Raw genomic sequence first — 15,079 nt, forward strand, 5'->3', positions numbered from 1 at the left:
ACCCCAATGTTGACTGCAGCACAGTTTGCAATAGTCAAGGCATGGAATCAATCTCTGTCAATCCACTGACAGAGTACTGGATAAAGGAGATGTGATAAATATGTATAACGGGATATCACTCAGCCATTAAAAAGAACGAAACAATGCAACTTGCAGCAACATGGATGGACCTAGAGACTGTCATACCGAGTGAAGTAAGTCAGACACAGAAGGAGAGATATCATATGGCGTTCCTGATATGCAGCATCTAAAAATAAATGATAGAAATAAACTTATTTATAAAACAGACTCACAGACTTAACGAATTTATGGTCGCCAGGGTGGTAGGACTGAGCGACTTCACTTTCACTTTTCACTTTCATGCATTGGAGAAGGAAATGGCAACCTATTCTAGTGTTCTTGCCTGGAGAATCCCAGGGATGGGGGAGCCTGGTGGGCTGCCGTCTATGGGGTCACACAGTCGGACACGACTGAAGCGACTTAGCAGCAGCAGCAGCAGCAGCAGCAGGGTGGAAGGATGGGGAAGGGACAGTTAAGGAGTTTGGGCTCAGTATGTATACACTGCTATATTTAAAATGGATAATTAATAAGGTCCTACCATATAATACAGGGAATTCTATTCAATGTTATATAGCAGCCTGGATGGGAGAGGAGCTTGGCGGAGACTAGACATATGCTTGTGCGTTGCTGAGTCCCTTTGCTGTCCACCTGAAACCATCACAACATTGTTAATGAGCTATACTCTAACATAAAATAAAAAGTTAAAAAAAGAGAAGGGATGAGAAAGTTTATTTTTTTCTGTAAAAAACTGAGTAGCAAATACTTCAGGCTTTGCTGGTCAAGAGGCAAAACTGAGGATAGCTATACATTACATGGTCTCCCCTCGTGGCTCAGATGGTAAAGAATCTGCCTGCAGTGCAATAGAGGCGGGTTCGATCCCTGGATCAGGAAGATCCCCTGGAGAAGGGAAGGGTAACTCACTCCAGTATTCTTGCCTGGAGAATCCCACGGACAGAGGAGTCTGGTGGCCTATTACATGGTCTCTGTCTTGACTATTCGACTCTGCTGTTGTACAGACCCAACCATCATCAATAATGTAAACAAGCGACATGGCTGTATCTCACTAAAATCTGATTTATGCACACTGAAATAAGAACTTCATAAAAATTTCTACATATCTGAAAGTATTCTTATTCTTTTGATTTCTTTTCAACCAGCAAAACACAGGGAAGCCATTCTTAGCTACTGCATTATACAAAAATAGATGGCTAGCTGAATTTGGCCCATAGGCCATAGTTTGCCAGTGACTGAAAATTCAGTCTTTTTAGACTCTGGTGTGTATGAGGACCAAGTGGGGTGTTTATTAAAAATGTATGGTTTTCACATCTCATCCTCAAAGATTTAGATTTGTTATGTTAAGGGTGAGGCAGTAGGGATATGCATTTCTATTAAGCATTCCACTGAATTTTCACTTAGTTGGTAGCATGTTCAAAGTTCTTTGATGTAGGATAGAGCTTCAGATGGTAAAGAATCTGCCTGCAATGCAGGAGAACTGGTTTCAGTCCCTGGGTTGGGAATATCCCCTGGTGAAGGGAATGGCAACCCACTCCAGTAGCTTGCCTGGAGAACTCCATAGACAGAGGAGCCTGGCGGGCTACAGTCTATGGGGTCACAAAGAGTTGGACATGACTAAGTGACTAACACTTTCACTTTCTTTCACTTTCAGGGGTCCTCAAAGTATGGTCTGGAACCACCAGCCAGAGAGTTAGTTACTCAAGGTCACTTTGGATGTAGTTCAGCTAGATAACAGCACAGCTTACAGCCCTGCATTTCATTTTGAGCCTGGGAGGTGATCAATAAGATCTAGGGTAGCTATTACCATGGTTATCTTGCTGAACTACATCCAAGACAAACAGAAGTCACTCTTCTTGAGGATTGCTACTTAAAAATACCTGTCATAGGAAGCCTGTACAATAAAGACACTGCCTCATGCATGTGAGTTAAATGGCATGCCTTTAACTCTGCTCTAGAGATAAAAATGAATTAGTAAGTACAGTACTGCATGGAAATGTAGCCTGCCTTCCATCTAGTTCTTAATGATGTTCACAATCGCTAAAGCACATCTTCCATGAAAGGTCAAATATGATGCTTTCTGTTAGGATTCAGAGGTCTGACTTGAGAACCGTTCTTGCTTAAAATAAAACAGTGACTCAAAATTCCAAATAGACGCTAACTAGCTAAAAAAAGAAAAAAATCAGTCAAATTTAGAAATTCAGATGATGGGATGATAATCAAGAGCCCCCTGGGCACCTGTCAGAATTCTGTGGTTTGGAAGCCCGCTCATGCATAATCTGAATATTTATCCATTTTGCGGTCGTCTGCTAGAGATTTATTTTAAACCTGCTGTACCTGCTGCAGTGGATCTATTCCCTTCTCCCCTTTTCCCCTGCCAGCTTTACTTACTGTCCCTATGCTTGACAGTATCTTCAGCTTCTCTCCAAAAAACTGGTGTAGGGGGATGGAAGAGAATTGGATCTTAAAAGCATTGCCAATGACAGAATTATTGCAAAAAGGTTAGAGAAGATGTTGTCTGATGCCTGACCTTCATAGTGTTTTAATCCCAGACACTGGAGGAGATCAAAACGAATATAAGCACATTTTAAGGTTAGAGCATAACTTCTCTGATAAATCAGTCCCTTTGTGGATGTCTAAATTGAATTAAGATACAGCGCTCCATCACATTTCGGGCTATTTTGCTACATTTACATTAAAGGCGTAGGGCTCAAGCATTTTGATGTGTGATTCAAGACCTGGCACAGTTCATGTGGAGTTCAGAACGGTTTTCTCTGCCTTTATCGTGCTTTATGAGGCAGATTTCTAAATTGTATTTCTCCGTTTATGTTAATGTCCTTCTCAGCGACCTGGCAGTCTGGGTGCCCCTCTGCGCGCGCACACACACACACACACACACACACACACACGCATACTTCCCATTAATGCAAATGGGACTCAGAATCAAGCAACAGGAAACAAATATACTCTGAAACATCTGACCTTACCCAAGTCACAGGGTTAACGCCTGTGAACATATTAACCAAATAAAGCTCATTTTCCTTTTTTCCCCATCTCACTTGGGAGAAAATATTAAGAATCGGAGGGGACTTCCCTGGTGGTACAGTGGTTGAGGAGCCTCCTGCCAATGTGGGGGACATGGGTTAGATCCCTGGTCCAGGAAGATTCCACATGCCTAGGATCAACTAAGCCCATGAGGCACAACTACTGAGCCCGTCAGCTGCAACTACTTGGCTCATGAGCCTAGAGCCCGTGCTCCCCAGCAAGAGAAACCACCGCAATGAGGAGCTAGAGTGCTGCAAACAGGCACACCCCCCACTCGCTGCAGCTAGAGAAAGCCTGCACTACAACGGAGACCCGGTACAGCCAAAAATAGAGCAATAAATACCTACACAAAACAAAACAGAAAATTAGACGGCCTCTCTGGGAAAAGTGACTACAGTTGAACACCCACAGCCACGCCTGGAAAGAACTCTGCTTTGAAACAAAGGAATTCACCCACGATCAGGTGGGGGACATGCTACTTTGACCGCACAGTTTCTGCCTCCAGATCTCTGCTTTCCTCTTTCCACAGGCCACCGGGTTCTTTTGGACCTGCCCTTCCTCCTTCTCCATCTATTACACAATCTCAGGGCTCATCTGCCTCAGCATAACATGTCTCCACACAGGCAGGTGTCTACTGACCCTGTTACATGTCCCTCTCTATCCTTTCCCTTAAAGTCCATTAAAACTCTCTTATGTTTTAGTATGGAAATGGAAAACTGGCACTAATCACATCTTCCAGGCTTTGGGTACCACCTTCATAACCTTTTGTACATCCTTTTATAATAATACAAACAATATTTCTTTAGAAATATAAATATATTTTAAAAGGACTTTTTAAAAAAATCACTGCCATTAATGAAAAAGTAACATTTTTCTAATACACGTGGAAAGATATATATATATATATATATATATATATATAGTTAGTAAAAGTAAACAAAAAATATTAACTCTGAATTGTCTAAAATAATCTTTTATACCATATATGGGGAAATCATTGTTTAACATGTTAACTGGAAGGCAAGAATTGAAGTGTTAAGTTTCTTAACATAGGTAGAAGTTACTACTCAACAACATTTATATCCACCCAAATAAGGAGGCGATCATGGCATATCTTGGCGTATCACTGGTGTATCGCTAAGCTTTGCACCATAATTCAGTATAAGCAGAGCAGCAGGGCAGTCTCTGCATGCCTGTGAATGGTTTTACCTTGGGACTGGCGGTACTGCTGGAAGAGGAACTCTAATGGGAAAGAGAGGAACTTCTGCCAACTATTTTGAGAGCTAAAGAAGTCAAGGCTTATAGGATGGATGCCAACCAAACACAGGGCATAATTTATTTCTATATGTGAAAAAAAAAACCAGTTTTAACAATATATAGAGCATATATATGGCGCCTGTGCTTAGGTAAACATAGACTTATGTCTGATTCTTGGACTTACAGTTTTCTATCTGCACAGACAAGTATGTTTATGATAAAAAGCCTTCCCTAAATGGCAGTATTTTTCAAACTTCTAATGATTCCAAAGTATGTAATTAGGTAATTTTTAGCTTTCTTCATTAAATTAAAATAGAGTCAAACATTCTTTCTGGGATATTTTTATTTGCCTTAGGCTATCTTACTTCATAGCTAATCAGGTCTTAGCTATGCTATTAATCATCTCTGAAACCTTGGGGTTCCTCCTGGTTCTAGGTCATCACTAATTTTCCTTTGTAATTGAGAAAGCTATACATTAGTGAAGACACTAGCTGAAATTTTGCTATGCCAGTATTATCTAAACTTTTTTTCTTTGCCCTATAAAACAGAGTGAACACACAGTCAGTCACATACCTATGCTATTGCTCCGAATGAATAATTAATAGATTGAAATAGTTGAGTCAATATAAGCACAGATTTATGTCTGACTCTTGGACTTACAGTTTTCTATCTACATAGACAAGTATGTTTATGATAAAAAGGCTTCCCTAAATGGCAGTACTTTTCAAATTTCTAATGATTCCAAAATATGTAATTAGATAGTTTTTAGCTTTCTTTGTTAAAACAGAGGCAAATATTCTTTCTGGGATATTTTTCTTTGCCTTAGGTTATCTTATTTCACAGAGGGAGTTACAAATGGGCAAGGGAGAAATAATAAATACACTGTAACACATCTATATCTATTATGGAGAAACAGGAAAAATGAATAAGATTTCCTGGCACAGTAGAAAGAACCAGCAAGAACGCAAAAGCAGGATTCCAGGGTTCACATCTGCTATTGGTGACCTTGAGAAACTCGCCAACCTGAGCTTTATCTTCCTCAGTCAGATCATGGCCAAGATCCCTTCAATTCAAAAATTCTTTGATTTGGCAGCCAGATATAAAGTGACAGAAATGCAAATGAAATGTAAATTAAAACCTCATCTTCACAATTCTTACTTGGTACTTTCAGCACATCCCATCAAACTGGTGTTCTGTCATCTACTATAAAGCACCCAGGTGAAGGAATGTGGAAAATTTTATTTCCTTAAAACCGGCAGGGTTGGCTGGGTGACTAAAGCAAAGCGCAGAGGTGGCCAAAGCCCTATATGAGTACAATAATCCATATCCATGCCTCTGAATAACCAAGGCAGCTCTTTTAAAAATCTCCAATGTCATTGTTTAAACAATGTTAGCTAAAAATAGTATTTGAGCCATGGGTTTTTAATTTGTTAGCATGGTGTTCCTAGACATGAATTTCAAATCTATAGAGACTTGAAGAAATTTAATTAAAGGATTGAAGATAACATTAGTTAGAATACTATAATAGATACAATGGCAGTGATTCTCAAAATTGTATTGGATGATTCCGAAATAAGATAGCCTTTCTGTCATATTCACGAATGACAGTTCTCTAAGAACTGTTAATCATACCATGTTTGCCTTGATGGATTAATTTAGCAACACAGTGATATCTCTACATATTAATATGAAGGATGCCACTTCAATAGGTTACATTACTTGAAATGGCAACACATGTATCAATCTACATGTTCTCTGGGTTGGTTGCTACTGCTAAGTCTCTTCAGTTGTGTCTGACTCTGTGCGACCCCACAGACAGAAGCCCACCAGGTTCCCCTGTCCCTGGGATTCTCCAGGCAAGAACACTGGAGTAGGTTGCCATTTCCTGCTCCAATGCATGAAAGTGAAAAGGGGAAAGTGTAGTCACTCAGTCGTGTCCAACTCTTAGCGACCCCATGGACTGCAGCCCACCAGGCTTCTCCACCCATGGGATCTTCCAGGCAAGAGAACTGGAGTAGGGTGCCACTCCCTTCTCTGGTTCTCTGGGTTAGTCATTACCTTTTACTACAAGGTTTCCAGTACTGCTCGCAGTTCCAAAATGGTTAGTGGCTATGCAGGTGTAACTTCCAGCATCTGATTTAGTCACATTGATGATTCTGAGGCTTCCATCTTCAGAAATGGTAATTCTGAAATTAAAGCAGATAAACCCCAAATGGTAAGTTTACTTCATATGACCAACTGGAAAATATTTCTATCATCCTGTCACTTTCAAACTATTAAATCATGGTTATATCACTTGACAGCCTCATCTTTATTTATGATATTTACCTACATACAGATAAATATAATTAGGATGTGTGCTTTATTTAGTAATTCTATTACTTTAATTGCTAATATGGTTTCAATGTTCTGCTGGGATAACTGCTAGAAATATGAGACAGGATGTAACCATTCTCTCTCTTTGGCAGCTATAACCACATTATCCAAAAGGAAAGCTTATTGTAGATTACCGTTCATCATTAAACTGCTGAAGAATAAGAAAGAAAAATCCTTGATGGGCCACGTTATGCATTTTCATTGAAAATGTTTTCTTCCTTCTTGAGAGGCTTAAATTAAATGAGTTATTATTAAGCTTACTTCTTCCTGAAATATGTCAGACAATACACTTTTAATGAGATGCAAGAGCTGAAGTCAAAAAAAATTAAAATATTCCACAACATGGTATGACTTTGGCAGAATGGCAAATGTGGATGGGCCTGCAATTAGGGACAAATATCTACCACCAGGTGGGAAGGAAGCACTTCCACTGACAGACACAAAACTGGAAAAGGGGGACTGGAGGGAAGCCTGTTTGCAACATGACTATAGCAGAAGGGAAGGGTATGCAGATGAACAAGGTGTACAGCTTGCCTTAGAGGATAGTTGGAGAAATAAGAAATGTACACAGATGGCTTATTCAAGGTAAATGTCTGTTGAATATTTACTGCATCTTTCAAATCTACCCATTCTTGTCTATCTCCTTGGCTCCCCCTTTCTCACCCAGCCTAACACAACAGTCTCTTAAATGATCTGGCTATTTCTACTCCTGCCTCTCAAGTGCATCCTTCAGTCAGTAGCCAGGCGATCTTTTAAAGTGCAAATTACGTCACCCCCCAGGCTTACAGATCCTTCTTCAGCTCCACTTTGCACTCAGAACAAATTCTTTCCCAGAACCTATAATGGCCTGAGGAATCTGGCCTTTGCCCTTCTCCTGACTTAGCCCTTCTCATTTCATCTTAATCTTTCTATCCTTCAGTGAGGTCTAGACACACAGGTCTTCTGTAGGTTCCTAAAGCATCTGACCCTCTTCCTGCCTTGGGACTTTCTGTAGTATTTGCTCTCTGTCTGCCTTGACATCAGGACACAGCTATCACCTTCACACTCTCCCGAGACCTCAACTTGTGGATAGTTGTTCCTTATAGACTTTCCCTGGCTTACATTTCTAAATGGATTTCCCTTTTCCTGTTAATCTCGTTTCTGCAGCCACTTTATTTCTTCCCATTCAACTCAATCCAGAAGTTTTCTTTACCTGTTAACCCTCCTATCAGATGGAACATTAGCTTCCCTGAATGCAGGGACTCTGTTTTAGAACTTAATCTCCTGGATCTAGAACATAATAGATGCCCTGTGAGCATCTCTTAAGTGATCGAGCAAACTGGTCCCAGAGGAAGAGCTAAAAATCCTATAGCATGATTTTCAAATAAGATGTATTTGCTTTTGATGCTAAACAGTAAACAACAGTAGTAACCAAGTACACAGTGATTATGCACACTATACTGGAGGGCTTTCATTTTTAATTTATCTTTATGATGATTTAGAATTCATTCCTTGTATTTAAAGGGAATATTTAACAGAGAAACAAACATTTGTGTAAAAAATGCAAATAAAAGAAAAAAATCAATACTGTTATTGGAATTCAGAATGGCTAAAGCACTTGGCACCAGTACCAGCCTTAACAGAGTCCTTCAGAAAAGAACTAGGATGAACACAGCTTTATTTAATAGAACTTTTGGCTAAACATTTTAAAATCATGAGATTTAGTTACACTGGGTTGCAAATGTGGTACATTTTTCATGAAGGTGCTAAGGAATGGAGTGTTGACCACCTTCTTGATGACCCATTCCAGGTTCTAAGATTCAGGCTGAGGACATGGTGTGAAGGTTTGAGAACTCTACCAAGGATGCTGGTATCAGAGGATGGCTAATCAAATTCCAGATCTGTCAGTTCTGGCTGTGTGACCTGAGGCAATTTGCTTAACTTGTTAAGTTTTAGCATCTTCATCTATAAAATAGAGCTCATAACAGCAATCTTATAGGATGGCAGGAAAAATTATGTAAGAGGGTCAGAGAGATCCTTGGTATTTATTAGGGATAATAAAAAAAGTAATTCTCTTTTATCTTTAAAATTGTTCTGTTATTTAATAATTGGTACAGATGGGGAAAATGGAACACAGTTATCTTAATATACTTAAAACAGTAATTAAATCAGCCTGCTTCGTGCAATTCACTGTCACATCAGACGATCTGAAGTCAATGTACAAATGACCTGCGTCATCCCAAATCAATGTACAGGAAAAAGACAAGAAGGCCCTTTGTTCATTAACACCGTAGACACACACATAACTGTTTGCTCAATAAAAAACATATGATACCCTATTAGCCAAAGAGCAGATGTAAATACTCACAAAAATAGAGTAGTGATTAAATCCTAATTACCTCGATAATAACAAAAATAGCATTAAAGGAATTAATCATGTTCCCATTTACAAAATAATTGGCTGGAAATTGTGAAATGCTGGCATACTAGAACTCAATAAAGAAGGTGACATTTGTGTTTTGGATGTGGAATCATCTCCCATGAAGTAATACAGGCCTTTGCTGTTGTTCAGCTGCTAAGCTGTGTTCAGCTCTTTGCGATCCCATGGACTGCAGCACACCAGGCTTCCCTGTTCTTCACCATCTCCTAGAGTTTGTGCAAACTCATGTCCATTGAGTTGGTGATGCCTTCCAATCATCTCATCATCTGTCGCTCCCTTCTCCTCCATAGGCCTAGGATGTATTAAACACTCTGAGGGGTGATCTGACTCTTCTGAAGCACTAAAGGGCTACTCATAATTTATACTTTTAAAATTCTCCAGATCTAAAAGGCTTGCATTGCACTGCATACTGTATAATGCCAAAGGATATAAATAAGGAAACAAATAAAGGATTTGCCATCAGATGACCTGGGTTCTAGCTTTGACCCTGATACTTGTGAGGAATATGACCTGACCAAAATACTTACGCTCCAAGACAAGGTTTCTCGACCTCAGCACTACTGATGTTCTGGACCAGAGAAGTCTTTGTCACAGGGAGGATATTTAAGGGCATCCTTGTCCCTTACCCACTGTACTTCATTGGCTATGCCTGTCCTCCCAAATCATGACAATCAAAAATATCTCCCAAATAATCTCTGGACACATCCACCCCCAGCGAAGAGCCACTGGTCTCCATCAGTCGTTATTTTTTTAATTGCATAGGACATTATGATGGCTATCTGCTACAATAGATCAGATATGTGAGAGTTTCTTTTAACTTTAAAGAGCTGTACACATGTTTTTCTGAGCATTACTTGCATCCTGACATTCCTAATTTTGATATTTTCATTGCACAAAAGGTATTTAACATATAGTTGCTATTCAGCTGCAGGACCCAGCTGGTTCTTCATTTCTCTCCCAATGCTCTGCTTTCCCTTTATTCTCAAAACATCCCTGTCCAATTTTCTAGGAGCCTTATGAAATGAGAAAGTAATTTTTCAAAGAACAATCCTGTCCATCTTTAAGAGTTCATCTCCTGACACCAGTTTAATTCTAATCTTCCCATTGTTTTCCACAGTGTTGAGTAGAGACCTAAGCCTCTGATGCTAGAGTTCCAGAGAATGGAGAAGGCCAGGGAGGGGGAATTTGTAGAATTTGTAATTTTTAGTGCCTGTCATTAAATCTCATCATACTTCTGGGACTGCTCATTCTTCCTAGGGATAATCCAATTGCAGGTTCAATATGAAATTGGGAGAACTGCTCTTTTGGGAAATTCAACCACTTCCTTATGTGAGCAATGCAGTGTAGTGAATAAAAACATATGTTCTGGAACTAAGTTGTCTAGACTCAAATCAGGCTTGTACCAGTTATGAGCTGTGTGACTTTGGGTAAGTTAGTTCTTCTGAACCTAAATTTTTTATTTGAGATAATGGAATAATAAAAGTAACTATATTCATGGTTTGCTGTAAAGATATGCAATGCTCAGAACAGTACACGGCACATAAAATGCACCACATAAGTGCACGCATTTGCCAAATGTGCTATTAGCTAAAGCTCTGTCCCCTCCTACAGATCCCTTGTTTCAAACATTAATACAGGACTCTGTTAAGGCTAAGACTACTCTCAAGTCATTCTTGAGTAGTCATTCCTCACCCCTCGGAAGCCCAGCAACACAGCAGTATGCTTAATGAAGGATACAGGTGACAACAAACAGTCCTGGAAGGGGATGAAAAACCGGACTCACAAATATCTATTGTAAACCTCCTGCGTACCAAAACCTCTACAGATCAGGAGGATTTTATATTGAAAGTCCTCACATCCCACACCATGTGTCACGTGGGATCTCAGTTCCCCAAGCAGGGATCGAATCTGTGTCCCCTATATTGGAAGTATCGAGTCTTAACCACTGGACCACCAGGGAAGTGCAATCAGGAGGACTTTAGATGACTATATAGCTAGAAATAGTGGTTACAAAGCTAGAAATTGGGAGAAGGCATTGGCACCCCCACTCCAGTACTCTTGCCTGGAAAATCCCATGGATGGAGGAACCTGGTAGGCTGCAGTCCATGGGGTGGCTAAGAGTCGGACACTACTGAAGCGACTTAGCAGCAGCAGCAGCAGCTAGAATTTGACTGCTTTGATCTCCCTGGACTGCAAGGACATCAAACAAGTCAATCCTAAAGGAAATCAAGCCTGACTATTCATTGGAAGGACTGATGTTGAAGATGAAGCTCCAATACTGTGGCCACCTGATGCAAAGAGCTGCCTCACTGGAAAAGATCCTGATGCTGGCAAAGATTGAGGGCAGGAGGAAAAGGGGGCATCAGAGGATGAGATGGCTGGATGATGTCACTGACTCAATCGACATGAGTTTGAGCCAACTCTGGGAGATAGTGAAGGACAAGGAAGCCTGGTGTGCTACAGTCCATGGGGTCACAAAGAATCAGACACAACTTAGCAAAATGAACAACTAATATTTAGATACTTGCTTCCCTTCCACATGGATCCTATACCAACCTGTTTTTCAGTGAATATTTCTAGAGTCATGTTTGTTCCATTAATAAAGTGCCTCATTCTAGTCTAAAAATGGTTTTATTTCCACATTTGTTTCTCAAACAGGTTTCAAAGTTTCCACTTCATCTTAATTCCCCCATTTCAGACTACGGACTAACCTGCAGCTATTAGCTTGAGATTGAACTTTGAGCTCCTCCTAATACTCATGCATAGTGATGGAGTTAGATTAAAAAAAAAACTGAAAATGTAAATCTGCTTCTGGCTTAGAACAGAAGGTTTAGCCTTGACCGACCTGTAGGCTCTTTTTAAAACATTGACAGTATCAGAGAAAAGTCGAAGATGATAAAGCAGCAAGTAGTAAAAAATAAAGGTATGACACAGGACTTAATTTTCTCTATATGAGACGAGGTCATCTAATTCACAACACAGTAAATTACCTATCGCATAGAGAAGCAGTTGTTGCCCCAGTGTCATTTGGAGACTGCAGATCCATAGGGTATGGGAGCGTATCTGGAATTATGAGACAAATTGAATCTCTCTTTCTCAATATGAGGCTCTGGGTTACAGCCACTGAAGAGCTGACCTTGCCAGTCCTATAAATCAAAACCAGTCTGGGGACACTGGACCTTTAAAAATGCTGATCTTTTCTCTTTTGGGGCTCTGGTAACAGATGACAAAAGCTGCCAACTCCACAATATTCTATCACCCTACAGAGGAGGGTTATTCCAAAATGGCCACCTATGATTTTCTGGGTTGTTCTCCACGGAAGCCCGACTGCTGGGGACACAGGCAGCATGTCCTCACTTGCCCCTGAGTCATAAGGAGACACTTCCCTTAAAAGTCAATCCCATGAAAGTACAAATTCTCCCCTTCTGCAAAGGGAGGAATTATGAATTAATAACTTCCTTTCAACAAAGGAAGTATCAAACTGTTCAGTTAAATTAAATATTATCTTTCATATTGTTAGACCAGGGAAAACATAACTCACTTAGAAATCACACATAGTTAAAAAAAAATTCAGAGAGTATAGGAGGTTTCTTCTTTCTTTTATATGTGAGGAGTTCCAGAAAACATGTTTGGAAGTTGAAAGCCCGAGCACGAAAGAATAGGCTTACACATTACAAGGGGAGTGAACACTCCTGGGGGGCTGAAATAAATTACAAAACTTTAACAGAAGTATTGTACATCTTAGCTCAAGCAAACTGACAGGATGGTGGAGCTATCACAGGACCCCTGGTCCCAGGAACCACAAGTGATGCCCTAGAATGAGAAAGAACTGCCTAGCCACAAGCCTGTTTACGTCAGTCAGCACAGAATTTTCTCTTTCTTTTTTTAGTTTCTATTGGAGCATTATTGTTTTGCAGTGTTGTGTTAGTTTCTACTGGACAGCAAAGTCAATGAGCTACACGTATACCTGCACCCCCTCTTTTTTGAATCCCCTTCCCATTTAGGTCCGTACATAGCATTAAGTACAGTTCCCAGTGCTATATAGTAGGCTCTCATCAGTTATCCATTTTATATATTGCAGCGTGTATATGTCAATCCCAATTTTCCAATTCATCCTACCCTCCCTTCCTCCCCCCGGTGTCCACACGTTTATTCTCTGGATCTCTGTCTCTATTTCTGCTTTGCAAAGATGCCCATCTATACCATTTTCTAGATTTCACATATATGCATTAATATATGATATTTGCTTTTCTCTTTCTGACTTACTTCATTCTGTAGAACAATCCCTGAGGCAGAAAAACAAATAAGACTTGCAGAATTTTCTTTTAAACCAAATAATTGGGTGATTTCATACAAAACCCCATTCCTGGCTCATTATGGCAAATGGGAAGATGGGGGGAGTCCTGCAACACATCTCAGGGCACCAACGGGCCACTGGGATGGAGAAGAAACTGCTTAAGTAGTTGGTGGGCTTTCTTGCTCTTGCCATGCCTGGCTTGAACAGTTAATTCATGCCACTTCCTCACTCCTGTGGCCTTTGGAGAATACTTTAAGCTGTGTCCCTGTTCTGAGCCAATGGGACAGGGCTTGAGGCAGCCTTTAGGCTTAAGATCAACTTCTCTACCTCTTGGACTTCCCCCACCCCAGACATCCCACACAGAACAACGGGAGGATGAGGAGAAATTGGGCTTTATGTTCATTTTCTAGAACTGCCATAGCAAAGTATCAAGAATCAGGTGACTTAAAACCAGAGGAGTGACTGTCCCGCGGTTCTGAGAGTGGAGGTCTAAAATCAAGGTGCTGGGAGAGCTGGTTGTTTCTGGAGGCTTTGAAGGAGATGCCTTCCTGCCTCTCTTATTCCTGGTAACAGCCAGTAGTCCCTCGTGCTGCTCGCTGACAGTCAGTAGTCCCTCGTGCTCCTTGGCTGACAGATGCATCACGCTAAGTCTCTGACTCCCCGCCACGGGTGGCTCTTCCCGTGTGTCTCCTCACAGCACCTTTTCTCTGCACATGTGTCTGTACCCACATTTTCTTCTTCTTACAAGGACATGAGTCACTGGATTAGGGTCCATCCTAAACCTGTATGACTTCATTTTAACTTCAGGTAGACATGAATTTAAGGGATATCCTTCAACCAACAGTGTCAAGAGCAGAAACCCACCAGAGTTGTTGGTCTGGGTAGGGCAAGTGGCTTCAGGGCCTACTCTGTAGCCATCAGAGGATGGGAAGAAGGGGTGATGTGGGGGAGTGGACTTGCTCCTCTGGGCACAGAACCATCACACGTAGTCCCCAGTGCATCCACTTCCCTTCTCCATGGCCTGGCCCTTCTTCCCAATAGTAGTTACAGAGACTTGAAATTATTGCTCTTTATTTGATGGTGGGATGGTATCACTGACTCAATGGACATGAGTTTGAGCAAACTCTGGGAGATAGTGAAGAACAGGGAAGCCTGTCATGCTGCAGTCCATGGGGTCACAAAGAGTCAGACATGACTTAGCAACTGAACATCAACAACCTCTGCTACCACCCTGGAGTCAGCCAATGACATCCCTTCCCTGATTAGGGCATTAACTTCTTACTGGGGCCTCTGCTCACCTGCACCTTTACAATCAATCCACAACACAACATCCAGCCAGCTCCTTAAAAAAAAAAAAAAAGGCAAATTACATCACTTTTCTGATCAAACCATACTATGGCTCCCCTGAGGGCATTCAAAGCAAGAGAAGTAAATAATCTCAGCAATACACAAGGCCTTCATTTTCTGCTACATCCATCTCCACATTACTTCTTGGCTCTCACCTATTACTTTCTCATAACTCTTCCGTATCCAACCAGGCTAACTTTCCTGTTTCTAGAAATACTCAGCATGTCATATATTAAACTCTTGCATGGATTGCTGGCTCTATCTGT

At 40.8% G+C, this 15,079-nt stretch overlaps 1 protein-coding gene across 3 annotated transcripts in view; it reads right to left on the minus strand.

Annotated features, from left to right (window-relative positions):
- Window positions 1–15,079, minus strand: part of CNTN4 (contactin 4) — a 1,043,858-nt gene that overhangs the window by 91,015 nt on the left and 937,764 nt on the right. For all 3 annotated transcript variants that reach the window (XM_069561830.1, XM_069561832.1, XM_069561831.1), the window contains one exon: window positions 6,433–6,560. In XM_069561830.1, the coding sequence (XP_069417931.1) occupies window positions 6,433–6,560 (128 nt within the window). The remainder of the gene's footprint in view (window positions 1–6,432; window positions 6,561–15,079) is intronic.

This window comes from Ovis canadensis, chromosome 19, assembly GCF_042477335.2.
Source record: "Ovis canadensis isolate MfBH-ARS-UI-01 breed Bighorn chromosome 19, ARS-UI_OviCan_v2, whole genome shotgun sequence".
NCBI lineage: Eukaryota > Metazoa > Chordata > Mammalia > Artiodactyla > Bovidae > Ovis > Ovis canadensis.